The sequence below is a fragment of the Musa acuminata genome, chromosome BXJ3-4 (assembly GCF_036884655.1).
Source record: "Musa acuminata AAA Group cultivar baxijiao chromosome BXJ3-4, Cavendish_Baxijiao_AAA, whole genome shotgun sequence".
Classification (NCBI taxonomy): Eukaryota; Viridiplantae; Streptophyta; class Magnoliopsida; order Zingiberales; family Musaceae; genus Musa; species Musa acuminata.
In genome coordinates this window covers 28009351-28036702 of record NC_088352.1, presented here as the reverse complement: position 1 = coordinate 28036702, position 27352 = coordinate 28009351, and the positions used below count along the sequence as shown (strand labels likewise).

Sequence of the window (27352 nt, the reverse complement as noted above, 5' to 3'; positions counted from 1 at the left end):
CAAATGCGCAAATTAAAATATGGTTTCGGCTTTATATCTTTGTGGGAGAAGAGACGTCGTGTTTCTGATGTCGACTTCCTCTCTCTGGAATCGCCCGTAGGGTTCCTCTCCGCTAGATCTTAGTGAGCGCCTTCAGATCCCTTCTCGCCCGTCGGAACCCTTGCCGAGGCCCGATCCAGCTGCCATGGCCGCGGCCAACGCTCCGATAGTGATGCGGGAGGCTTTGACGGTAAGTCCCCTCGCCCTCCCGATCCCCCTTACCTGTTTCGTCCCAGTTCTTCTCTTGGATCCGATCCGATTGGTGGGGTAAAATTGACGTTGCATAATGAATTTTGGGAGGACATCTTGGAGATCTTGGATTTATTTCGGATCCGTGGGAGTACACTTGAAATTGCTTGGGAGGACTGGCATTATTCTTGACGATGCGGAAAAAAAAAGTCATTTTGCGTGTTGTGATGGTTTTTTGTGTGATCTTCAGCTTCCGAGCATTGGGATCAATCCTCAGTTCATCACGTTCACTCATGTTACTATGGAATCGGACAAGTACATATGCGTCAGGGAGACGTCCCCGCAGAATAGTGTTGTTATCGTTGACATGAACATGCCGATGCAGCCACTGAGGAGGCCGATCACCGCAGACTCTGCTCTGATGAATCCTAACAGCAGAATTCTTGCTCTTAAAGGTATCTATATAAGCTGCCACATTTCATGTTCAAATTGCCTGTTATTGTCGAAACGAGCTTTCTTTTTAACCTGACGCCGCTGCACTTTTAATCTCTTCGAACACACTTTTCAGTCTGTCCAGTTGATCGTCTTGGAATGGAAGCCAAGAAATAGTATTAACTTTTGCTGTACCGTCAAATCAGTTCTTGGAGGCTGCAGTGCAAATTATTTGCGTCATCATAACTAGTGCACAACTGACTACATAATGGAAATTTTAGACTGCTCTATAAGCTATTGTAATGTTAAACTGTCTTCTAGGTTTCGAATATTTTTGTTGAAGTTGCTACTTTTACTGATTTATGTTAGGTAGTTACTATGAATACATTAGCATGAAATATGCTGAAACGTTATTATGTTTTGCTGGTTGATGATGGGGTGAGCTATGCGTTACTTTTCAAGACATGAAGTTAGTAACTTCACAAGTTATTTTAGAATATTAATACTTAGCTGACTCCTCAAATTCGTTTTTTTTTTTACCATATCATTTTTAGCAGAACCACATGCTTCTTTTATACGTAGCTATCAATAAATCTTCAGAATTACCTTGCATTTTTTGTCTTTCGACCAAACAACAATAGAACACCCAGTTAGTTGGCCAAGGATAATATAAAGTTTTAAAGTTCATAATAGGCAGTTGTCAATTCTAAACTATGACATTTTTTTTGGAGAAACATTTTATCTTATACCAAGTTTTTTAAGGTCTCTATAATACTTTTCCATTTGGAATTGCCTTTATGTTACACCTTATTTCTTGTGGTAATTCATGCATAACATTATTCAAGGTATGATAACATGCTAATTAATCAGCATCTAAAGTTCATGTTACTCCAGTTCTGCCGTTGGCACATGTTTTCCTAAATCAAATGAAATCCTATACATGCTGCTTATTTGATGTTTGATAACAAAGAAAAGGACCTTTTTTCCTATGAAAAATGGAATTTTTATATGATTATTTGAATACTGATAAATGCTGACATTACATGCATTTAATATCTGTCTTATAGCTAGTTATAGTTCTTGTAGAGCCAAACTTCTTCTGAGATCTGCACTATTGGTAGTACATTTTATGCTGGTTTTTTTGTATTACTTGGACAATAATGCATAAAGTAGTTCTGTTAAGTTAGCAATTTGATTTTAGTAAATTGGAATTCTAACATTTTTGAGCTTGTAAAACTTTTTAAATGGAATTTAATGGACATTTTCCTGAGATTATCTGAATTTCTCCAGATTATACCCTTTTTTTGCCGATAGACTATTAACCTGTACTGTTGGACCTGCAGCTCAAATACCTGGAACCACTCAGGATCATTTGCAGATTTTCAATATTGAGGCAAAGACTAAAATTAAATCTCACCAGATGCCTGAGCAGGTAAAATTTTTAATGAATGAAAAATATTCTTTTTATTTGGATGCTGGAATTGTTAATTTTATTTTGTAATGATAATTCTTTGCTACGCTGGAATATTGGCAGGTTGTCTTTTGGAAGTGGATCACCCCAAAAATGTTGGGTCTAGTTACACAAACTTCTGTCTATCATTGGTCAATCGAAGGTTATTCACTTGTTACAGAAATAACTGGGTTTTTATTATTTTGCAAAGAATCCATCAAGGGTTGTGTAGTCGATTTTATGGTGCAGAAACATGTGCTATTTATTATGTGTGTAATGCAGGTGAAACCGAGCCTATTAAAATGTTTGATAGGGCAGCTAATTTGACAAACAATCAGATCATCAACTACAAGTGTGATCCCACAGAGAAATGGCTAGTCCTTATTGGAATTGCACCTGGTGCTCCGGAGGTATGATTCATTTCCTATACTATCAAGGTTCGTTGAATTGTTATCCTTGGATTTAGTCGGTATGTTTGGTCATTTGTTGATAATTGTTTAATAATGTTAAAAAGCATCTAGAAGTTGCTAAAGTTCTTATGCAGTTTTGTTTTTGCAGTTGGTCGTTTCTTGCTTTTCTGCAATTTCTTTTGTTGCATATATAAAGATTTTTGCTTCAAATGTGAAATCTTGGACATGCAGAATGACGAGTCTCACACCATCTATATTTCCTTTATTGAAAAATAATTTATGAAAAACGGGAAAGAGGAAAATTGCTACTGATTTTTTAAGATGCGAGTTAGTAATTCACATCTACTGGGAAAACTATTTCGTGATTTCAGTTCTGGAGAAGGCACAAAACTGAAACAATATAAGGTGCAATTAACTTACAGAACACACTATAAATTAGTTTCCTTTCAAAAGTTCAATGACATCAACTGGATTCTGGTTTCCTAATGAAACACGTTATGACATCTATTGTATCAGTTTGCTGAAAGTTATTGGAAAGCTTTTTGTTGGAATTATATCAACCTGAACTTTGTGATGGGCATCTCTGGATTCTCATATAGAACATACTGCCATATTTCTGGAGATATCTAATATGTGGCTGACAATGTCATGTACATTTTGCAGCAAATTTGGTTTTTAATGACTATTAATAAACTACAGATGCGAATGGATAGAGAAAGAACAGGAAGTTTTGAAGGACAGGAAGAAAGAATAGGGAAACATCTCCAATTTGCTAAACTTCAAATCCTTCCTCATGTGGTTAATCATCATACGACTCCTGAAGAAAAATGTGTTTTTTTACTTGTTTTCCAATCACCAGGAAAAAAGGGACGCAGTTTCCTCCTGGTTCCTACAACTCAAATAACTTGTTATCTTTGTAGTTAAAAGGATTTTGCTTTATAAGTTAAGGGTTTGTATACCTATTATCTTAATATGCAAAAGAAATCTGGCAATTTTGTTAGAGCATGTGCAAGAAAATAGCCATAGATTGAGGTTGTTATGTTGAAGCATAAGCTTCTAAGGGTGATAAATGAGTTGAAGGGTATAGTTACTAATATCATCTGAAAAATATAAAAACAGGACATGTTTTTGTTCTACATGCTTCTCAACTTATTTAAAAGCAAGAACTGTTATTTCAGGTATGCTAGACTGGTACAAGTCTGGTCTATTCTGTGTACTGACACATGATATGCCGGAGTGTATCACAGTACCGATGTGCTAAGGGGAGGGGGGAGGGTAGGAAGAGGAAAGAAGAAGAATGAATGAAGTGGAAGAAGAAGGACGAAGAGGCGGAGGAGGAAGATGAGTAGGAGGAAAGGCTTACCTGCAACAAACGGATGATGAGTGGATGGGTGACAAACTTTGGCAGTTGGGCAAAGGTGCAGTTGGGTGATGGCATTATAGAGAAGGAAAAGAGGGCTCGAGATTAAATAATCAGGGTTTATTAAGATTATATATATATAATATAATATTAATGGAATTAGATCGAATTGCTCGAAATGGGTTGGGTTGATGTGCCAATTCATGTCCAAACGAAATAGCATTCCATTAAAAGCACAAAAAGAATTAGTTCTGTCTGTGCTTTTTTTGAAAGTAGAAATTATCATTTTTAACAAAAAATAATATAAATGTTTGGAATGCACAAAACTAAAAACATATTTACATTTTACTATAATCATTTGATGCAAGGATCGTCGTTTCGAGTACCAGACCTGCTTCGGTGATATGCCATATCGGTATGTATCGGTCGGTACTAATGTACTGACACATGGCACATCGGCATGTATTGGTGTTTCGATGAGGAAGAAAAAGAGGGAGAAGATGAAGGGGCGGTGGAGGAATAGAGGAGAGAGGAGTAACGAAGGATGAAGAAGAGGAAGCGGTGGAGGAGGAAGAGGGAAGAAGAGGAGGAGGAGAAGCTGCGACAGCGTACATGGGAAGCAGCAGCAGTGAAGTAGTGGCAACGGCGACAGCGACGCTGAATGCGAGAAGAGGGCTAGCAAACAGGAGCCTTAATTTCTATTTTAAGATTTTTTTCAGCTGAGTTGCACAGGTCCTACCATGATTTTTGATTTGGTTTTTATTCAATTGGACCAGGTTGTTCGAGATGAGGGTGGTCTGCATACCGGCCCACGCTTGGACCAGTACATACCACCCATTTTGTACCGTTTCAATTGATACAGTAGTCCTTGATTTAATGTGGGGGCATTTATGAACTTTAAGGTTGCTTCTTTGAGCTCATGACACATGGATTAAAACAAACAATTTTAGATGTCATACCCATAACAGGTATAACAAACTTACAGGTCATTTAGGCAGTTTCAGTTAAAGTGTTAAACTACCTTAAAAAAATGTGGTTAAAGCTGTTAAGTTGTATTCCATTACAAGATAGTTAAATCAAGACCCAACTACTCATTAATAACTAGATTTGAACAGAATAATACTAACTCAATTTAGGTAACTATCTGTGCTGTCACAGGGACTACTACATAAAGGGACCTCCTCGGAAAAGAAAATTGTCTCTTTAGACCCTTCACTCATCTACTTCTCTAATTATTCTCTCAGTATCTTTTAAGCTCTCTTGAGAATTTCTTCTGTACCTTACATAGTTTTTATGCTTAGGCTTCAGAGGCAGATCTTGCCGAACACATTCCAAGTGCCCCTCTTCATGTAGGATCTTACTTGAATCAACTTTCTAGCCACGTTGGAAGTTCAAGTCCGTCTCATCTTGGCAGCACTCTTACTGTCACATATTTACATAGCGAATAGATCTAGATTGACTCTTGTAATCCTACTTGGCAAGACAACCAAATCCGACCTCATCATCATTAACTATTATTAAAATTGTATTGAAAAAACTTTTAATTGGCCAGCAAGGTATGAGAGACAGAAGTTATAGTATGGAAAGGAGTTTAATCTAAGGTTCCCAACAGATAAAAGGGAGTTCACTTAGGGAGTCAGATGAGTTGCTTGTTTTCTTCCCTGGAAGAATAAGATGCTTGCTTGACCAGCTCCTTGAGGTGGACTGATTATTTGCTCCATGAATCCCTGATATGGTAGTGAGAGTTAGCATCTCTATGGGAACTACAAAGTTTATTTCATCTTCATTTCTGTTTTCTGTTTCTTTAATTTTGTTGATGTGTGGTTTAGAGAACTGGTCAGCAGCTATGTCTTAACTTATTTTTATTTTGTTCTGGAAAATATCTTCCCATTCATTTCTATTCTTTCACAACTATTTTGAACAAGCTATTGTGCTCCTTTATTATCATCTTAGCGACAATACTATGATGTCGACTATCTGTTTTCCTGGACTCTTTCCAGCCTTTTTTTTTACATTCTTTTGTTCGTTATATTCTTGGTGTTCTTTATCCTGTTAACTAATAATGTTTCAATTATTATTTCAAGAATAGGTGGAATTTAATAATGCATTATTCTTTTTTCTTGTGTAACTGACTGTTGGTTGTAGAGAAATTCAATAGTCCATTATTCTTTTTTTTATGTAATTGAATGTTGGTTGTAGAGACCACAACTGGTGAAAGGAAATATGCAGCTGTTTTCTCTGGATCAGCAGCGTAGTCAGGCACTTGAAGCACATGCTGCATCTTTTGCATCGTTCAAGGTTAGATTTTTCTTTTTCATTGTTGGATATTATCGGACATTGATTGCTACAAGTTCTATTCATTTATACCTTTCTTTCTTCTCCATTGTTTCTGTGATCATCTCTTCCTTAGGTGGTTGGGAATGAGAAACCCTCCCTTCTTATTTGTTTTTCCTCAAAGACACTTAATGCTGGACAAATTACCTCAAAGTTGCATGTCATTGAACTTGGAGCCCAACCAGGTACCTTATTCTTTATTTGTTTCACTGTTAGTCATCTGCAAAGTGTTCAATGGGAAAACCATTTTCCATGATAAAATCAGAGCAACTATTAGTGTCTTTACTGCTACTATTAAAAAAGTCAGAAATTACATATTTAGATTGACTAGAACTAGAAGCTTCTTAATTTTCATCTGCATTTTCATAATGTATGAAACACAATGGAAAAGTAGTCCTATTTTTATTGTGATAGTGATTGTGAGATAAAACAAAAGCCTGCTGTTTCTTCTAAACCTTGTTTTTGGGAATTCTCCAACATTTAAAATGGTTTGTTTTTGCAGAAAACGGTTATGAATGATATAAAATGGGAATATGAACATTATCAATCAAACTCCTTGGAAAACTGAGTGAATAACATGCTACACATTGTCTCTGCTTATCAATCCAGATTTTTGACACATTTTCCCCTCCTTTGGTCCCTTTTTTCCTTCTGAAAGTAAAAAGTAAATATTTTATCAGGGAAGCCAGGTTTCACAAAGAAGCAAGCAGATTTATTCTTCCCACCAGATTTCGCAGATGATTTCCCTGTGGCAATGCAGGTGATGGTGAAGCTACTTCAGTTAAATCTTAATGAACGTATTTGTTTTTGTTAAAATACTGATTAACATTATTGTTCATTTTGGCAGATCTCCCAAAAGTACAGTTTGGTATATGTCATCACAAAGCTTGGTTTGTTGTTTGTGTATGATCTTGAAACTGCAACAGCAGTTTACAGAAATCGAATCAGTGCAGATCCTATATTTCTCACAACTGAGGCTTCAAATGTTGGTGGTTTTTATGCGATCAATAGGAAGGGCCAGGTTCTGCTGGCCACTGTTAATGAAGCGGCAATTGTGCCATTCGTCAGTGGGCAAGTATGTTACTCCCTCAGCATTTCTCTTTCTGATTTTTGCACTTGTTTAGATTTATGATTATTGAATAATTCTGTGTCATGACATTCACAAGTTGAACAACCTGGAGCTTGCCATTAACCTTGCAAAACGAGGAAACCTTCCAGGAGCTGAAAATTTGGTAAACTATTAATTTTTCATTATTTATTACATTTTTTTCATTGGTGTTTGAATGCTTACTCATGAATTGACAATTTATAAATTTGCTATTTTCTAACATGTCTAAAATGCTTCGCATTGATCTTTTTTTGCGCATGCTTATCATTTCATGATGGCTATGTTTTGCTGAGACCAATAATCATAATGCACATACTAAATCTCTCTTTTCTGGGAGAGGAATTGGTTATGATAGTTAATGCCTTCTGAGTGTTTGAAGTATTTGAACACCTGCAAAATCATATCAAATATATTTTTACTACTTCATCTGCAACTATGCATGTCATATCTTCCTTTTATATTTTGTTGAGCAATTGAGAGTCTTTGTATGTTCAATAGAAAATGAGAGACTATTAACCGTACAATACCATTCAACAAAGATAGTATAGACCAGCATAAATAAAGTTATACATCATGCCATGAAAAAATGAGTTAGTTCCTGATCCTTTATTGATCAAAAGCAAGCAAGTAGTACCTGTTCTTTAGTAAAAATATTGAAGGTTTAATTTTCTCCATGCTTTCTTGCAAGCAACCATTAATATTTTATCACAAAATAAATTTATGCAATCTAGCAAGATGCATAGTTTAACAAACTTTATTGTGTGGAGGCCAACATGTCTTTTATCATTAGATTTTTTAAGTTCTAGGTCAGGCTCTTTTTATTTTGTGGATTTCAATGGCTTGAATCAACTATATAATTCGTTCATGGTTTAGAATATTGGTATGACTTGTACATATCTACTAGCATTTACTAGTCTGAGCAACCACTTGTAACAGACCATACAACTTGGTACCATGGTATACCTTGCATTATTGGTTTTTTTCTTATGTTCTTTTCTAGTAATAGCATGTTGTACGGGTTACATACTGCATGCTATTTCAGTACACACTAGTATTGGACTGGTGTGTGTGAGTGTGTGTGTATATATATATATATATATATATATATATTATATCCTTGCTTCATTTTCTATACAAGTTTACAATGTTAACTTTGGAACTTTTTTCAGCTGAAAAAGGATGCACATAGCCACATACTGACTCATCCTTTAATTTGGATGACATGAGATCATGACATGCAATTTGCTTTGTTGTACTATCTACAGTAGTAATTTTGGAAAGCCCAGTTACAGATTTTTTTTATCCTACCTGGAACATTGGCTGTAGATTAAATGTTTCTCTTGACACAAAAGTAATAGATGAATACTTTCATTTTACCAATTTGCCATCTTCTCTTTGGTGTTTATTCAAGAATTTCCATGGAAACGAAAGTTCTGTTATGATAGAAGCTCTTATGTACTGGCAGAATTGATATGCATTTTAAGTTCTTGTGTCTGTCATTGATAGGTAGTGGCGTAGTGCAATGTTTTTTTTCTTATTTATAACGATCTGAAGTGAGAGGTAATGAGAATGAGCATTGCCTTCTCTTTTTAACTATTGCGTCAGTATTTAACCAGTGCTCATTTCCAAACTTAGTCAAAATATTTCCTTAACATGACATCTTTTCGTGCCTACAGGTTGTGCAGAGGTTCCAAGAACTATTTTCCCAGACCAAATACAAGGAGGCTGCTGAACTGGCTGCAGAATCTCCACAAGGCATTCTTCGAACTCCGGAGACTGTTGCAAAGTTTCAGGTAATGAAAATTTCATTGGAGTCCTTTGTCTTTTTGTTTCCAGCATACTTAAGAGTTTTTGTGCTGCTTTAAGGTCATAGAAATGCATGATCTAGAGCTGTAGAAGGTTCTTGAACTGAATTTTATCTGTTAGCTAATGGATGTAGCACTTCTGTGCTGAGAGAAAAGGAACTGTATTTTCATTTTTCCTTCAAAATTTCAAATTACTTGCTTCTGTGGGACTCAACATCTGCTTTGGTGTCTTTAAATGCTTTTCAGAGTGTTCCAGTCCAAGCTGGGCAGACACCACCACTGTTGCAGTACTTTGGAACATTATTAACAAGAGGAAAGCTTAATGGTTTTGAATCTTTAGAGTTATCTCGTCTTGTTGTGAACCAGAACAAAAAGAATCTACTTGAGAATTGGTTGGCTGAAGACAAGCTAGAGTGCAGTGAAGAACTTGGGGATCTTGTCAAGGTAAATGATGTAACTTATATAAGCACTTCAGAGGTATCATTGACATATTTAAAACTGTTAATATTAGTCAATATTACATAATATACTTTATTAGTCGGTAGCATATCGTAAGATACAATTATGTAATCATGAACATTGATAATTTGTGTTTTCTCTAGACTGTGGACAATGATCTTGCACTGAAAATATATATAAAAGCAAGGGCTACGCCAAAAGTTGTTGCTGCTTTCGCTGAACGGAGGGAGTTTGACAAGATTCTTATTTACTCAAAGCAGGTACCTTTTTTTTTTCAAGTTGTCCTACAAGCTATCTAATTAAACCAGAAAATTTTGTATTTTTTTTTATTCTTTTGTTGGGATGTTTCTTACTTTCTTTGTTTCAGGACTAAATCTTACTCTTCCACTCCTTGCTCCACCAAAGAAATCCATCAACTTGGCACATATATAAATTGTCCTATTCAAAGACTAGTACTGTAGCAAGAGTTTCAAATGAAAATGCTGGAGTCAACTGTAACAATCTTGTTCTTGATTTCAGGTTGGCTACACACCAGATTATCTTTTCCTTCTGCAGACTATTCTGAGGTCGGATCCTCAGGTAATATTTTGTTAGTAGTGATATGATACCATGTACATAAATGGTACTATAATATAGCACACCACTGCAGTATTTTGAAATTTGAATGATTGATCAATTTTCTTACAGTTGCTTTACTTCTTACATTGTGAAACTCCATTGATCACTTTTTGAAAATCCATCTGTTTTATTCTTTTTTACTTTTTGTGACACAATTTTCTTGTTCAACAAAATTTTCTTTCAGGGAGCAGTCAATTTTGCTCTTATGATGTCACAAATGGAGGGAGGCTGTCCAGTGGATTACAATACAATCACTGATCTTTTTCTTCAGGTTAAAAGACTTCCTCTCTATATATGGTGTTTTGAGTAGACCATAATAAATGCACAACTTTCTGATTTTTTTTTTCAATTATCAGTAATGTAGTTACAGGACCCTGATAGGCAAGTTTTGTTGCTTGACTTTTCCCTTGTGGAATCTCTTTAAATTGATTAATGAGTTTTTGATTTTTCCTGGTTATGATTTTGATAGAGAAATATGATTCGTGAAGCAACGGCTTTCTTGTTAGATGTCTTGAAGCCAAATCTACCTGAACATGCTTTTCTTCAGACCAAGGTATTTTTCTCAAAGTTTAAAGAATGTATGATATCCGATTTTTATTCTTGTTCACATTTCTGACTTTCCAAACTATTGCAGGTTTTAGAGATTAATTTGGTGACATATCCAAATGTCGCAGATGCCATACTGGCCAATGGAATGTTCAGTCACTATGATCGTCCTCGAATTGCTCAGCTTTGTGAAAAAGCTGGTTTATATGTGCGAGCCCTTCAGGTAGATTACTTTGCAGAAATTATTTGCAGGCAAGTTTGTCTGTTGCAAATTGTCAATTGATTGTACTTTATTCTGCAGCATTATACAGAGTTGCCTGATATTAAACGTGTCATTGTGAATACTCATGCCATTGAGCCACAGGTATCTTTGGTTATATTATTTCATCTGATTGTATAGGTAATAGATTAAATACTAAATCAAAACCACTTCACTACAGGCACTTGTCGAGTTCTTTGGGACGCTTTCCAGGGAGTGGGCACTAGAGTGCATGAAGGACCTTTTACTGGTCAACTTGAGAGGGAACCTTCAGATAATTGTGCAGGTAATTTTTTCTTATTCCAGAATGTGTCTTGAGTTCAACTTCTGTAAGTTTATAACATCCATCTTTTTTCAGACTGCCAAAGAATACTCTGATCAATTAGGTGTGGATGCTTGCATAAAACTATTTGAGCAATTTAAGTCCTATGAAGGTCTTTACTTCTTCTTGGGATCTTATTTGAGCTCCAGGTATATGGTCAGACTAATATGTTATGGATTGGTTCTATGCGAACATGAGAATGCTGATCTTTTTCTTTTTTCTTTTTACTGTAATGAAACAGTGAAGACCCGGATATACACTTCAAGTATATTGAGGCAGCAGCAAAAACTGGACAGTTAAAAGAAGTTGAGCGTGTAACGAGAGAATCTAACTTCTATGACCCTGAGAAAACAAAGAATTTTCTGATGGAAGCCAAACTACCAGATGCAAGGCCCCTGATCAATGTTTGTGATCGTTTTGGTTTTGTTCCAGATTTGACTCACTATTTATATACAAACAACATGCTCCGGTACATTGAAGGATATGTTCAGAAAGTAAGATATATTTCTTGACTGGATGCTAATTTTGTCTTTTGTATGGTAATGAACTATCATTCTGTAGTGAACATCCAGGTCAAATTTGTCTGCTGCAATATGGGATTATTCAACTTATTTTTCTAGAGATTTTGAAGTAGCTAAATTGGTTGTTTTTGTTGTTTATAGGTAAACCCAGGGAATGCTCCTTTGGTTGTTGGGCAGTTGCTAGATGATGAATGTCCTGAAGATTTTATTAAAGGTCTGATTCTCTCTGTCCGTTCTCTCCTGCCAGTTGAGCCTCTTGTGGCTGAGTGTGAGAAGAGGTATGTGATGTTACCACCTCATTATACACTTGGAAACAACATTGTTGGTCCAATGTGTTCTACATCTAATACCTTGTGGTAAACAGGAACCGGTTACGCTTGCTCACACAATTTTTGGAACATCTTGTTAGCGAGGGTAGCCAAGATGTGCATGTCCATAATGCTCTGGGGAAGATTATCATAGACAGCAATAACAATCCAGAGCATTTTCTAACTACTAACCCATACTATGATTCGCGTGTTGTTGGTAAATATTGTGAAAAACGGGATCCTACTCTTGCAGTTGTTGCATACAGAAGAGGTCAATGCGATGATGAACTTATAAATGTTACTAACAAAAATTCATTGTTCAAACTGCAAGCCAGGTATGCCTTGGAGTTTGTTTAAAGTAAACCTTGTTTGAGGCTTTTCTTTTTAACCATCATTGCTGACTTTTATATCTTCTTTGATGATAGATATGTTGTTGAAAGGATGGATGCTGATCTGTGGGAGAAAGTTCTTCAACCTGAAAATGAATACAGAAGACAACTTATTGATCAAGTTGTTTCTACTGCATTGCCTGAGAGCAAGAGCCCAGAGCAAGTCTCTGCAGCTGTCAAAGCTTTCATGACTGCTGATCTTCCACATGAACTTATTGAACTACTTGAGAAAATCGTCCTACAAAATTCTGCCTTTAGTGGGAACTTCAATCTGCAAAACCTGCTAATTTTGACGGCTATTAAAGCTGATCCACCAAGGGTCATGGATTACATTAATAGATTAGATAATTTTGATGGTCCAGCAGTTGGTGAGGTGGCAGTTGAAGCACAACTTTATGAAGAAGCCTTTGCCATCTTCAAGAAATTTAACTTAAATGTCCAGGCAGTCAATGTCCTCCTAGACAACATCCAAAGCATAGAGCGGGCTGTAGAGTTTGCCTTCCGTGTTGAAGAAGATGCTGTATGGAGCCAGGTTGCAAAAGCTCAATTAAGGGCAGGTTTAGTAAGTGATGCAATTGAGTCATTCATTCGTGCTGATGATGAAACCCAATTTCTTGATGTTATTCGGGCTGCTGAAGATGCTAATGTTTACCATGACCTGGTGAAGTACTTGTTGATGGTGAGGCAGAAGATTAAAGAGCCGAAAGTGGATGGTGAACTGATATTTGCATATGCTAAGATTGATAGACTAGGTGAAATTGAGGAGTTCATTCTTATGCCAAATGTTGCTAATCTTCAAAATGTCGGGGATCGTTTGTTTGATGATGCTCTTTACGAAGCTGCTAAAATCATATTTGCTTTCATTTCCAACTGGGCAAAATTGGCTTGCACACTCGTTAAGCTGAAGCAGTTCCAAGGTGCTGTTGATGCAGCTCGCAAGGCAAATAGCACAAAGACATGGAAGGAAGTTTGTTTTGCTTGTGTCGATGCTGAGGAGTTCCGCTTGGCACAAATATGTGGTCTGAATATCATTATTCAGGTAATATTTTTATCGTATGAAGGAACATTTTTTATACCCATTGCTTTTACTTGGTTGTTTAAAAGGTCTCATATTCTGGTTCAATGTGTGTTATCTGTTTATTTTGTTTTTTAGGTGGATGACCTGGAAGAGGTCAGTGAGTATTATCAGAACAGGGGTTGCTTTAATGAGTTGATTTCCCTCATGGAGAGTGGCCTTGGCTTGGAACGTGCACACATGGGCATCTTTACAGAGTTGGGAGTTCTGTATGCCAGATATAGACCAGAAAAACTAATGGAGCACATTAAACTTTTCTCAACCCGTTTGAACATTCCCAAGCTTATACGTGTTTGTGATGAACAACAGCACTGGAAAGAGCTAACCTATTTGTACATACAGTATGATGAATTTGACAATGCTGCCACAACTATCATGAACCATTCTCCAGATGCATGGGATCACATGCAATTCAAAGATGTTGTTGTCAAAGTAGCAAATGTTGAGCTCTACTACAAGGCTGTGCATTTCTACTTGCAAGAACATCCTGACCTCATTAACGATGTTCTACATGTGCTTGCACTTCGTGTGGACCACACACGTGTTGTAGATATCATGCGAAAGGTTCGAATTTGTCCTTGCAGAACTTTTTGTTGGTTCACCTATTTTCTTTTTGTTCTATTATGAGAAAACAAAGCTAGGTTGTTTTGCTTTTTCTGGAATGTAATTGTTCTGTTACTAACTTACTATAAGGTTAGACATATTTTGGATTTCTAATACTTTCTTGCTTCAGGCTGGTCACTTGCATCTTGTAAAGCCATATATGGTTGCAGTTCAAAGTAACAATGTAGCTGCTGTTAATGAAGCACTAAATGAAATCTATGTTGAGGAGGAAGACTATGATAGATTACGGGAATCAGTTGACTTGCATGATAACTTTGATCAGATAGGCCTTGCACAGAGGGTAAAGTTGTCGTAGTTGCTAATGTTATGTTAAATGATTATGGATATTTTTATTCTCCTTATGAGTACGTTGTTTTGCTAGATTGAAAAACATGAGCTTCTTGAGATGCGGAGGATTGCTGCATATATCTATAAGAAAGCTGGGAGATGGAAGCAGTCTATTGCATTATCCAAGAAGGACAATCTTTACAAAGATGCAATGGAGGCATGTTCACAGTCTGGTGATCGTGAACTTTCAGAAGAATTGCTGGTTTATTTTATCGAACAGGTAAAGGGCTTGATCATACTGATTACCTATGAATATCATCATATGGTCTTCTCTGTTGTATTGGAGTTGTGTTCAGGTAGAACTCTTTTAATGGTACTTTCATACTAGAAAATGATTATAAACTAGCAGTGATATTCTTATCCTAATCTTTCGAGTTATCCTGGACACAGTTTAAAATCTCGGTCTATTTAGGGGGCTTATATTCAGGTAGAATCTCTTATGGATACTTTGATGCTCGAAATAACAGTATGTTCAGGTAGAATCTCTTAAGAATACTTTGATGCTCGAAATAATGGTGCTACAAACTGAAATTGACATTTTATTGTTAAATCTTTTTGAGTTGTCTTGGTATGTGATACATTGACCTGTATCACCTGATATTGCTGAAAAAATAGTGAAAATATTATGAGGTCCAATACTAATCCTTGGTCGGACCCTTAAATATTGATCAGTATGTATGGTGCTGGTTGGTATTTGAAACCATATTCCTAGGAATGAAACTCGGATGTGGCTTGTTGTTTTTCCTATGTGCTTATTACTTTGTGTACTAAATGTTTTAGTAGTTCAACTTAGGTTTTTTATGCTTGGTTTGGAAGTATGAATTGCTTTTATTATTTTATGCATGCACTAAATGATGATAGGTGCATGTTAGTTTATGGTAATTATTCATTAAAGTAGTGCATTACCTCCCATCTTTAGTGGCCAAGATATTGGTCGGTGTTGTCAAACTGTGCATTTTGGTTAATTGAAGTGATGTATGATATTATTATTTTAAAATCATGCTGTAACATTTAATAATTCTATAACAATTCAGTTTCAAGATTCATGAACAAATTATAATATGGCAAAATGGGTGTTGTAAGCTGGTCAAATTACTAGACAGATCTGACTCTCACATACCATGCATGAAGTTTGATAAAACTTATCGTTTTTTTACAGCATATCTGAATCGCATCAAATATTTTCGAGTGACAACACCTTTAAAATGTTTGGAACAATCTACATTTGTATTTTGCAGCAAACTGTGAAAGTCATGTGGATTCTTAATGACATCACCAACTAAAGCTTCATCTTTATCTATGATTCACATTATTCAGACTTAACAGAAAGCTGTAAAGCTCCTATATGGTTTATAGAACAAGGTCAAAAACCTTATTTGTTAGTGGTTCTCGTCTCTATGTTTTTCACCTTCAGCATAACCTGAATCATTAATAACTTTGCATTGCATATGTGGCTAGTTATAAAGGTGAGATGAGCAACACTGCATACTATATTCTATTATAATTATAAATGTCTTTTTTATTTCTTCTAGGGATGATGATTTTTACCTCTAGGAGTTTTTAGATGGTTTGAATTTACAAAATTAAGAGGAAACATAATTTGATCTGTCTGATTTTCTATTATAGCCTGAACGTAATATCTGTTACTAGTCAGTCCATATATGTTTAATAGCCAGAAGATAAATGTGATGAATTTCTGGAATATGTATTGCAGGGGAAGAAGGAATGCTTTGCTTCATGTCTCTTCATTTGTTATGACTTGATCCGTCCAGATGTTGCCCTTGAACTTGCCTGGATGAACAATATGATTGACTTTGCTTTCCCATATCTCTTGCAGGTTATCTGTCATTGCCTTTTCTGGTGATTTTAGTTTGTTTTTCCTTTAAACCATGATTATTTCAAAAGTCTACTACTGAAAATCTATTATCATGGCATATATCGTGTCTCTGCAGTTTATTCGGGAATATGCTAGTAAAGTTGATGAACTTGTAAAGGATAAAATTGAAGCACAAAATGAAGTGAAATCCAAGGAAAAGGTAGAAAAGGATATGGTTGCACAGCAGGTAACTAATTTCTTTCGCATCTTTCCTGGTTTGGAATGTGGAAATCTTCTTGTTGCACAGTAATAAAAATATGTCGTATTTTTCTGCAGAATATGTATGCACAGTTGCTGCCTCTTGCCTTACCAGCACCACCTATGCCTAGTATGGGAGGATCAAACATGGGCGGGCCTTATGGTGCGCCACCACCAATGCCTGGTATGGGAATGCCGCCAATGCCACCATTTGGGATGCCTCCAATGGAAAATTACTGAGAAATTTTGGGGTTGGCGTAGCACGTAGTGTGGTAAGTTAGGATGTTTTTGATATCGCTGATGGTGCAATGGATCAAAGCAGTTGGAGACTACATCTTCTTGTCGTCAATGTTAAGATTCATACATTTCATATTCTTTTGGCAGCAGTGGTTTGACTGCCATTGAGATTTTGTATAGGTTCTCTTGACTCGGAGTAAACCATTCTTGTTTTATGTTGATTAGATCTTAATTAGACTTATTGGATGACCTCATTATATATATTATAAGATGTTCCTCCACATTGTGATGTTCAATTACAATCAAGTATTAGTGGATCGTTAAGGTGATTAACATGGCTAATTATATCACGCTGGTGCCTTGGTTTCTTTTGACTGTAATTTTTGATACTTGGCTTCTTGCTAAGAGGGACGAGGCTTCCTGATGGTGCGTGTAATATATATATATATATATATACACACACACAAACACCATGAGGTTTGGAGCCCTTTCCCAAAAAATAAGTGAGTAGAATCGTTGACATTTTTATTTTTTGGAGGACATATTTAGTGAACCATTTGGTGGGGGAAAAAGAAACTATTTGTTTACGGATGAAATATATCAGAAATATCAATATTAAAATTGGTATTCATATGATATGATACGTAGGCTTGCACATCTAACATATGCAAAATTATGCCTGATTCAATTGTTCTTCCTCCTCATTATATATTATATGTTATTATTTATTATTAGTTTAATCTATCGCATGCACTTGGCGCTCGTGCTTTTTTTTTATTTTTTATTTTTTAGTGACCACTTTAAATAAATTTTAATCATCAATCATACTGACCGTAGACGCATGCGTGAGCTTAGTCGAAGAGGTTTCCTTCCGCCATCGCGTCCGGTGATGTTTAACGGAGTGGATTTCTTAATACTTAATTCGACCCACTATCGGATCCGATCCGGATGCTGTCGGGATTGGATCGGGTCCGTTGTCCACTAATTTTCTTGTCGCAGCAACCGACCTTCCTCCTCCTTTCCATTAAAACATTTCGTCCACCGTTCTGCCGATTCAAGAATCCCGCCCTAAACCCGCCATAGAAACCATCCGGGCGATGCCCCTCTCCTCCTTTCTCCGGCGAGCGGGAAGGAAGAGATGTCTTCGACTGTCCTGGAGGTGACGCGCCCCGCCCACGAGGACGTGGAGCGGCCCATCGTGCGGGAGCTCCAGCGCGAGCCGGTCAACAACCTCGATCGCCTCTTCCGTAGCCAACGCGTCCGCCACATTATCCATCTCATCACTAGCACCACTGATGTACTCGTAATTCTTTGGCCTCTGTCCCTTTGGTTCCCCTCGATGCGACTCTCTTCCGTTTGCTTCTTTCTCGTTCTTTGGTTTCTTGATTGTGTGTTTTCTTTTAATGACCCGATCTTGGATCTGTTCTCCCAAAGATTGACGAATACGAGGACAAGGACAATGCACGGAGGGATGACATTGCGGCACTTGGAGGACAGACAGCAAGCGGCACGATCAATCTTTTCAGTGCGTTTTATGATCGTATCAAGGAGTTAGGAGTTCTTCGAATCCCTAGAACTTGGAAAGAAAGTGGTGGATTCACGGAGGATTCTTGTTTTTTTCCTCTTTAGGAAGTTCTTGGAACCGTGGATAACGTAAGGCATCTGCGTCCTTTGTGACGTTCCCCTTCTATACACTTCTGCGTTGCAAGATTTTACATCTCTTGGCATCTTGAAATTACTTCATCTAACAACGATAGTTTACCTTATATTTGAATCAGTTGTGCGATGTTTTTATTTATGCTGGGGAGATTCTTGGCCAATGACATTGGATTTAATATAGTTTTGTTTTAGCATGCTTTTGTCTGGAACTTATTGCATGTCTCCTTATGTAGTTTCCTTTGCGTCACAGATTCGTGAGTATCACAGGAGGCATTCGACTGCTCGTGTGGTTGATGTGATTGAGGAGTATGAAGAGCTACCAAAGGAAGACCCACTAATTAAATTCAGTGGTGAGGTTTTCTAATATCTTTATTTCGTATCAAAATTATCTGTGCTTGTATTTAGATCATATTGTTAGCTCTATAATATATGCTTCTCTATGTCTATACTACATGCCTAGGTTCGATTCCATTTCTTTGCTAGGGTACCATTGCAAACTCATGTGGTGACAGCTCCATGATTTAAGTTATCTACTGGTCTATTCTTAAACTTACCTATCTGAACAACTGAGGGATAACTATAAACTATGCCTCGGAATAAGAATTAACCACTGCAGGACTTTTGTAGCAATATGTGATAATAATTGGATCATGGTTTAAAATATCGATCTGCCCATTACATTTTGGTGAGTTTTTTATTGCTTTAACTAGGAACCAGTGATGGTACATATACTTTGGTACCTTTGGTATTTATTTTTTTGATTTTTTTGATTTTTCTAGTTATACCACATGGCATGTGTCGGTACACCATCCATTATATAGTTACCATACCGCTCTAATAGCTGTTATATAGTTGCCTTCTTGGTGAATTCAAAATGTCTATTCCTTTCTTTTAACTAATTCACTATCATGGCGATTATTAGGGGGACCTTTTGATAACCCTCCTGTTTATTGTTATGAGATCTGTGCTATCTTACACACCTGTTCTTCTTGATTAGGCTTCATTTGCTTACATTTGTTTCTTCCCATTATGTACTGTCCATGAATTACTCTTCAGTTTTATTGAAATGTTCATGCAATACTCTTCAGTTTGGAAATCCTTTTTTTACTCAAGCCAATATGGGCACGATGGTCATCTCGTACAAGTCCAGGTTTTTAAAGTTACTTTATGCAAGTTAGAAGTCTGTAAATGTGGTTGAATTCTGCTTCAACTTCTGGTTGAAAAATTCAGGTATAAGATTATTGATATTCACTGGTCCCCATGAGTAAAAATTTATGTGGTAGTTCAAAATTGACTTATTTTCAATACATCAAGTTATACTTATGTCAAAGAAAAGGCTAAATTCATGTATAGCTTTATTTTTCTTGTTGTCTGTTAATGCCTATGAAACTGTTGTGAGGAGCAATTTTGTTATTTCTTTTTCATATTTGCAAACATCACAACATGAAATGAGATGAATCTCTGTTGTGATTTTTGTATTTTAATTTCTGCAGGATTTTATTATTTTGCATGCAGGATCATGCTGGCATGCATAGTAAGATGTAGGCAATTATTTATCCATTTATTTACATATTTGATGCCTTCATTTACAATATTTTTGGATTTTGGTCTTATGTGTAATTTCACAAAGCTTTTTGTTACTCTTTATGTCCTATTGGTGGATGCCTGGTTATGCATGTTGAAACTATGGTGCCTTCCTATATATTTTTGGAATTTATGTACGTCATAATCTTTTTGCAAGTGCCACTTTATTTTAGCCTTTTTTCTCAATTTTGATTGATTTGTAGTAAGCTTTTGGTCGGTATCTAGACATGCATGAATGAGTACATCAATTCAAAATTTGGGGAGCCCATGGATTCATTTTTTCAAACTGAAAAAATTCCTTGCAATCTGAAATTCACTAGGTAAGAGTCTGGTCTACATTCTTAACAGAATGAACTGCATGGTAGTCACTGTTCTCCAGTATGTTGCATGTTTCTTCTTGTGTTATTTATGCATCCCTGCTATCTTGTTGTCATGTGTGCTGGAAGGTTGGAGGGGCACTTTGATTTATTAAAATTTGTTAATTGTGGTGTTGGCCAGCTAATCTCTAAACAACTTGTGGGGTATTATTGATTCAACTGTGGCTGAAATGGTTACATGGATTACAACAAATCTGATGGTAATTCTTGTTGTGTCCTGCAGACAATTCAGAGAATACTTGGAGCATGTCCTGGAATGCCTAATATCATTTCTAGAATGCACACAACCCCTTCAACATCTGGATAAGCTATTTGCATAGGTCTCTTCTTATATTCTGATCTAACTGATCTAGATAAATTTATTCAGATTGTACTTCTGGTATCAATCGGTTGAACATTCTAGTGGATTTAACATGATGCAAAGTCCTCTATGTCTAGGTTATCCATTTATCTGCAGACTTCATTTATCTGTTTGACCTGTATACTTGGATGCATAAACAAGGAGTATAACTTTTCATTCTTTAACCTGGGCTGCATCTCCCATTGAGTTGCTGTTTCTTATTAGTTGGATAAATCTTTTCTCTGCTTGAGATGCCAAATTAAGTAAGAGATTACAATGTTGGAGGGCTGAGTGTATGGGTACAACTTTGGAATAAGTACCGACTGCACCTCATATGTGTTAGGTGTCTATTTATCTGTATCCCTTTTTTATCCAATTACTTAGTAAAAGCCATTTTAGATCAGTTGAGCACTGTGAATAAATGACAATGTTTTTCCATTGTCCTAGATATGCTGTTAACTGTGTGCTCATGCGAGGATACACTTGAGCCTCTGGCTTTGTTTTTGAGATTTAGGATATTGGTGACAACCTTGCTAACTGAAAAGAGGGAAATCTGTTGGTTGCATACTCTAATCTTGTTACCATTTTTCTTTCGTGTTGGAAAACTGATGTTTTTTGTGCTGCAACAGGTGGAAACTGAGTTTGAACAGCAGCGGGCTGATGAAAAGGTTCTGGAATGGTAGAACAAGGGTATAGAAAATGGTCTTATTCAGTCGCAAGAGGCCGTGATTGATCTTGATTATTGCAGTACCCATGAAGAGCTCATGGAAGTTGGTCCTGCGAAATTGAAAGAGGTTAGTTTGTTGGCCCCTTCCTATCTATTTTAGCAGGTTTTCTAGCATGTGAGTTATCTTTGTAGTTTTCATGTCATCTTGCATTACCCAATAAAAAGTCACATTGATGCATATATTTGATGGGCAAATGCATTCTTCTTAACTATGTGATATTCATAGAATGATTAACTCCAGTAGTCTTTTTCCTAAACATTGTCATTCCTTGTTATTGCTTATATATTTACAAATATAGATATTGTGAATTAGACCTATCTGTTTGTTCAGATAGCTCTTTCATTGTTTATCTTTTTTATATAGCATAGTGAAAATTCCTAGCGTCAACCTCCATAGCAGTTCTAAGAGAGAGGTTGGGTGCTGGGAATGATCCATAAAAGCTTTTCTCTTGCCTTTTGCAGCAGCATCGACTTGGGAATGTCTACTGATACATGCACCAGAAGGTAATACTTTGCTGCACTGAGCTTTTGTTAGATCATTGAGCGCCATTCCAAGACTTGATAAAGGAGTGTGTTGAGTTAGGCAGCTGATAGGCATTATAAGGTTTTGTCAACTGTATGAACATGTATCTCTGTTGTCCACAGCAGAACTCAGTGGCAGGATCATCCATGATGTATGATCCATACTAAATCTGATCAAAATCCCATTGTACCTTTTCTATATTTCTGGCAGCCCACCTTTTTGTCTTGGTAGATGGAGTGAGATGAAACTCAGAAGCAGCTTATGGTCTCCTTATAACTGGACATTCTTCTGCATGCCTTGTTGGAATGAGGAGACAAAAAAGCAGTAATTTGGTTGAGTAGGGAGCTGGGTGGTGAGAAAATCTCTGAGGTGAGGATGAGGAGGAGATGGATAATTTTCTAACCAGCCACAAATAATTGGGACCTCATTTATTATCATTGTTGTAGAGAATAACGCAAATCCACCTTAAATATTTAATCACTCTTACTTATGATATTATGAACACAGTGTTTTGGTGAGAGGTTTAAGTGGACATTTGTATCAAATATGTCAGCCGGTATTGTGAAAGGTGCAGAGCACATTTAGGAGCTGTCCTAGGAATGCCTTACTGAGAGGTGTAATGTGTGATATTTCTATTAAAGAAAAGAAAAGGGGCATACCTAGTGTATGAAGCTCTTGCTATGTATGAAGCTCCTGCTAATGCGTGAGGGTCAATGTATGCAGTCTTATTTAGAGAGGCTATTTGCGGGACTCAAATTTTGATCTCCTAGTATATGAAGCTCTTGCTAATGTGTGAGGGTCAATGTACGCAGTCTTATTTAGAGAGACTATTTGCATGACTCAATTTTTTTTTTTAGGTCACAAAGGAGCAATATTATCATTATTTGAAGCAAGGTATGTAATACCGTATCGTATCGGTGTTTCAAGGTTGGCTCGGTACGGTACGGTATGGTACCATATACCGCTCGGTATACCAGGGCGTACCGAGTGGTTTTAAATATTTCTTCCTCTTACTGTAGCATTGTAGCAGTACTACAGTATAGCACTGTAGCACGTTCTGTCCGGTAACGAGCGATCTGCGTACCGGTATATCGTCGGATCGGTACGTACTGCCTGTACCGGGCGGTACTATTCGAAATTGCATACCATGATATGAAGACACATCCTCTAGGGTAGTCATATGTCTAGTGTGGTTACATATATTTGTTCAGCTATTCAAAACTGTTAGCGACAGGCATTATTAAACTTGTTGAGGCCTCTGGCATCAATAGCTTGTAACTAATGGAGAAGCAGCATCAGTTGCTGCTGCTAACATGGGGTGAGGCGGCAATGGCCATCAGCAGCTGGTTATTGCTACTAACCAGGATGAGCATCTTTGCAGTTGCAGTGACTGCGGCCCTGATGCCATCTCTTATTGCTAACCAAAATAAAAAAACGGGGAGGGAAAAAAGAGAAAGAGACTGGGAAAAAAGATATCTCTGGTTTTCACATTTGGTGATAACGGTTTAGGTTAGAGTAGCACATTCATTTCTAAGACGAAAATGCTGTTTGCCTGAGGCAGAGAAACCGGTTCTCTGGATTTGTATTATCTTTCTGAATCCGAAAAGCAATCCTGAAAAGTTTTTGTTGGTTCATTTGTCAGTCTTTTACAATCCGTTTTTAATATCATGGTTAGAACTTTTAAAAGTTTAACAAGTTCCTACTGTATATTTATGCAGAGTTGAATCTTGTATATGGTCTTGTTTGAGTTGCTTCTAATGCAACCATAGTGTCTCATTCTCAGTGTTTTGTGGATTTGTCTAATTTAAATTCCCATACAGAAATCAAAGCAGAATGGTCAATGTCCTTGTTAATTCTTGAGTCTCTAAATCCCTATAGGAATGATCAACCTCCTTGTCAATTTCTGTTTTGTTTACGGCAATAGGTTGATCAACCTCCTTGTCAATCTCTATAGGCATATCTTATCCTGTTTTTGTTAGTAGGTCAGTCAAGCCAATTTGTGATACAGACTCGTGATGCTTTTTACGATTGAGCTTCTCTGATATTATGTAGCATATTTGTAATCATCTTAGCAATTTTAAAATAAATATTTTTGACCCTTCCGTATTAATGGTTGATCACTTGATATGCTAATAAAAAGTTCACGTTTTAGTCTTTGGCTGCTCGGGGATTGCAAACTGGTGGCACACTTCAGCAGTGAGCAGAGCGGTTTTTTTTGACAAAGGTTTCTGTAAAATTGTAAATGATTTTTTTTTCTCATCTTCACTATTATGCACAGATCTATGTCCTGGTTGTACACTTTTACTCAAAATTGTTATTTTAATTTTTTGTGGCACAACTGTTCATGAAACTCTTTTGCTTCTTGTTTATCTCCCATTTATATGTACTATTTGATTAAGACTTAAGGATGTTTCTAGTGGTAATACCAGTATCCTGCTGCAAAAATGTCTTGGTGCTTTCCAATTTATGTGGGGTTATAGTTTTTACCCTTTTCTTTTATAGCTGAAATAAAGTGCAGAGATGTCCCAAGATAGGGCAAAATTTTACATTTGTTGGTTGGTAAAATACAAGAATAAGATTTCTTGTTTTGGAAGTCATTCGTTATGGGTAAACAGCCAGTCTATGAATAAGATAGTGAGGCATGCCTTATTGGTCTTACCTTATCATAGTTTAGATTTAAATTCATCGCTGAATTCAGAGTTATGTTAGGTAAATTGAGATGTTTGAACTTTTGGGGATTTCCTGTTTTAGTCATCTTGTGAGTACCAAAATTTTTCTGTTTAAAAAAGATATAAAAGTACTGAGGTAAACCAGATTTCTAAATTGACCAAGAAATCTATTTGAATACCGTAACACAAAGACCTTAGGGATCTATGATAAGCAAGTGGTCTTTGGGTCATAATACATTTCTTAGGGGCATCCAGTGGTCTAGATAAGGATCTATGATTAACATTAAAGCCTCAGGAACTCAATTACTCTCTTGAGTGATTCCTTTAATTGTTTGCTCACTTTTTTTTGGTTATATATAAGCAATTATGAACTCAATTAACATTAAAGTTGTTTATCGTCTTATATTTGCTTTCTTTTCTTTCTGTTTGTTTGTTTCTGCATCTTGCAATCTCTTTGCTGGAGGTTATACAAATACTTCATAACTAGCATAAAGCAGAAACCAGGTATTGTTTTGTTTCTGGTTTCCTTGCTCTTGAAACGAGATAAATTTCAGAAGATCAGAATAATGTTAAAAGAACTTTCTTTCTAAGTGGGTCTTTTTGGTTGGACAATTATCCCAAGTATGGCATAAAGATGATTATGATACAATGTTAAGTCATTCTGCACTTGAAGTACTTTTCATATTTGCATCTTTCCCGTGTTTGAATAATTTCTGTATACGTCTGCTTTTGTTGTTCATTTTCTTTCTCATAGTATCTCTTTCGCTGTCACTCATACTTTTTGAACTCTGCTGTTGGATCTTTACTGGTCAAGTTGGATTGAGATTGGCCAAGGGCAATCTGATCTCTCAAATTTGTTTTTAGTATCTAGAGAAAACAGATGGAATTGCCTGTAAACCAGCTGGATCAGTTGACACCAGTTGAGTGTCACTTGATTTCAGCTAATTCTGGCATGGAATAAGAAAAGGTGAGAAAAGAGGAACGAGAGGGAGCAATCCATTAAGCTTATTCTCCATAATGAGAACCCATAACATTTTTTAGCTTAGCAGGTTCCATGAAGACCTTAAAGAATCTAGTTGTCTATTTTTGTCTCCGTCTAAGATTGTTGACGTACAACATATTTCCTAATATTGTGAATTCACGTTAATTTACTGTCTGTACATGGTTGTAGGATTACAAATGCCATTTAGTATTCATGTTGATCCTAACATACATGATGACGAAATTTTGAATTAATGACTGATGTGATGAAATTTTGATTTCTTTTCCATATGTTTATCTGTTAAAGATGATGTATGTATCCTTATCCTGATCTGTGTATGTTATCTGTATGTATTTTTGAATGTGAGTAGTCTTTTGTGTCATTTGAATAGATGCTTTAAAAACTTTATTCAATGCCTGCTTGCGTCTTGTGTAGAACACACCTTTGGAGCAACTGGATGGAAAATATTTTGCCAGAGGCTCATGTAGCACACAGCAAAATGGTGCTGCAGAGCTGATGAATTCCAAGAAACTAGTAGCTCTAATGGTGGCAAAGTTGGAACGGATATGTGGGTTGCTGAAAGAGGTTGGTCTCTTGAATCATGTGTGGTTGGTGAAAATATATTTATTTATGCAATTCATTATTTTTGTTTTTCTTTATGTTTGATTATGTTTTGAAGGACGACAATAAATGCTCATTTTAACCATGCCTTGACAAGTTCACTATTTTCAATTGCCATGCTACTATCGGAAATGGGTGTTGATGACATTCAGTTTCTCATTTTAACAACTTGAGCTTTGATCAGTACTGGTGCATACCAGTCATTATATGAAGAACATTTCTTGGTGTCAAGAAATTACATGGGTGGTATTATATTTCATTATGGGCAGACTGAGGTCTAACTGCATCATCCCACCTTTTGGCTCTAGTAGAATAATGATTTACTACTTCTGTTTGCACAATCAGAAGGGACAGCCCATCCACTGGTCAATTATGATAAAACTTTGTTTTAATTTGGCCAGCATGCCCCATGCTAATTATAAATTGGCATGATTTGACATTGACCAGAGCTCTATGGCACATGGTCCATTGCTTATTCAGGCTTGTGGGCATACTTTTGGCACAACATTAGTTCTGTGCTGAGGTCATAGGGTGACTTTACAGCATGGATGAAACTTTTCAGAATTGGAACCATGCTTAGAAACTATCATATTTACTCAGAAATACAACTTAGAATCTAAATGCTGCTTGTTCTTCCTGTATCTGCATCACATATCCAAATTAATATGCATAATGTACTACCATGACTATGCTGAAGTTCTGACCTTCTGTCGCTAGTGTTAATAACAAATGGTTTCCTATTCTCCTTATCCTGCTGGCAGGTTATCGAACAAACAAAAATGCATGTCGAAAAGAAGCAAGCTTTAACATATGAGGAAATGGAAGCAGAACGTGAAGAGATAAGTGTCCTTTACTATGTATGAAAACTGAATGGTGGGCATTGACAATTATAACCACTGCTAAAATAATAGCAGATATATATTTTCCTTTCATTCTGATGTATAATGTGATTTGTGTTCTTATAATATGCTGTCTTCTATTTGA

At 36.5% G+C, this 27352-nt stretch overlaps 1 protein-coding gene and 1 pseudogene across 2 annotated transcripts; both read left to right on the top strand.

The window, feature by feature from the left end:
* The first annotated feature begins 65 nt into the window (after positions 1–65).
* Positions 66–17167, top strand: LOC103981841 (clathrin heavy chain 1). 2 transcript variants are annotated; one of them, XM_009398592.3, is made up of 30 exons: positions 67–229; positions 479–683; positions 2004–2092; positions 2195–2273; positions 2393–2520; positions 6080–6178; positions 6291–6399; positions 6895–6974; positions 7062–7289; positions 7381–7446; positions 8999–9115; positions 9374–9571; positions 9730–9846; positions 10106–10165; positions 10389–10475; positions 10674–10757; positions 10839–10973; positions 11052–11114; positions 11191–11295; positions 11368–11480; positions 11573–11825; positions 11994–12130; positions 12217–12495; positions 12586–13588; positions 13703–14188; positions 14358–14528; positions 14610–14795; positions 16290–16412; positions 16528–16638; positions 16728–17167. In XM_009398592.3, exons 1-30 carry the CDS (start codon positions 185–187, stop codon positions 16887–16889), a joined length of 5118 nt encoding a protein of 1705 aa, XP_009396867.2. In that variant the 5' UTR covers positions 67–184; the 3' UTR covers positions 16890–17167. The 2 variants fall into 2 exon arrangements, with proteins under 2 accessions (XP_009396866.2, XP_009396867.2); XM_009398591.3 differs by having other exon boundaries at positions 66–229; positions 11191–11480.
* A 482-nt stretch (positions 17168–17649) lies between these two features.
* Positions 17650–27352, top strand: LOC135636066 (splicing factor SF3a60 homolog; annotated as a pseudogene).

Excerpts from the sequence above, each read along its gene's own strand:
- LOC103981841 (XM_009398591.3), top strand. The coding sequence starts at position 185 with ATGGCCGCGGCCAACGCTCCGATAGTGATGCGGGAGGCTTTGACG. Across the intron at positions 2,274-2,392 it reads CTATCATTGGTCAATCGAAG|GTGAAACCGAGCCTATTAAA; the intron begins GTTATTCACTTG and ends TGTGTAATGCAG. Across the intron at positions 11,115-11,190 it reads CTCATGCCATTGAGCCACAG|GCACTTGTCGAGTTCTTTGG; the intron begins GTATCTTTGGTT and ends ACTTCACTACAG.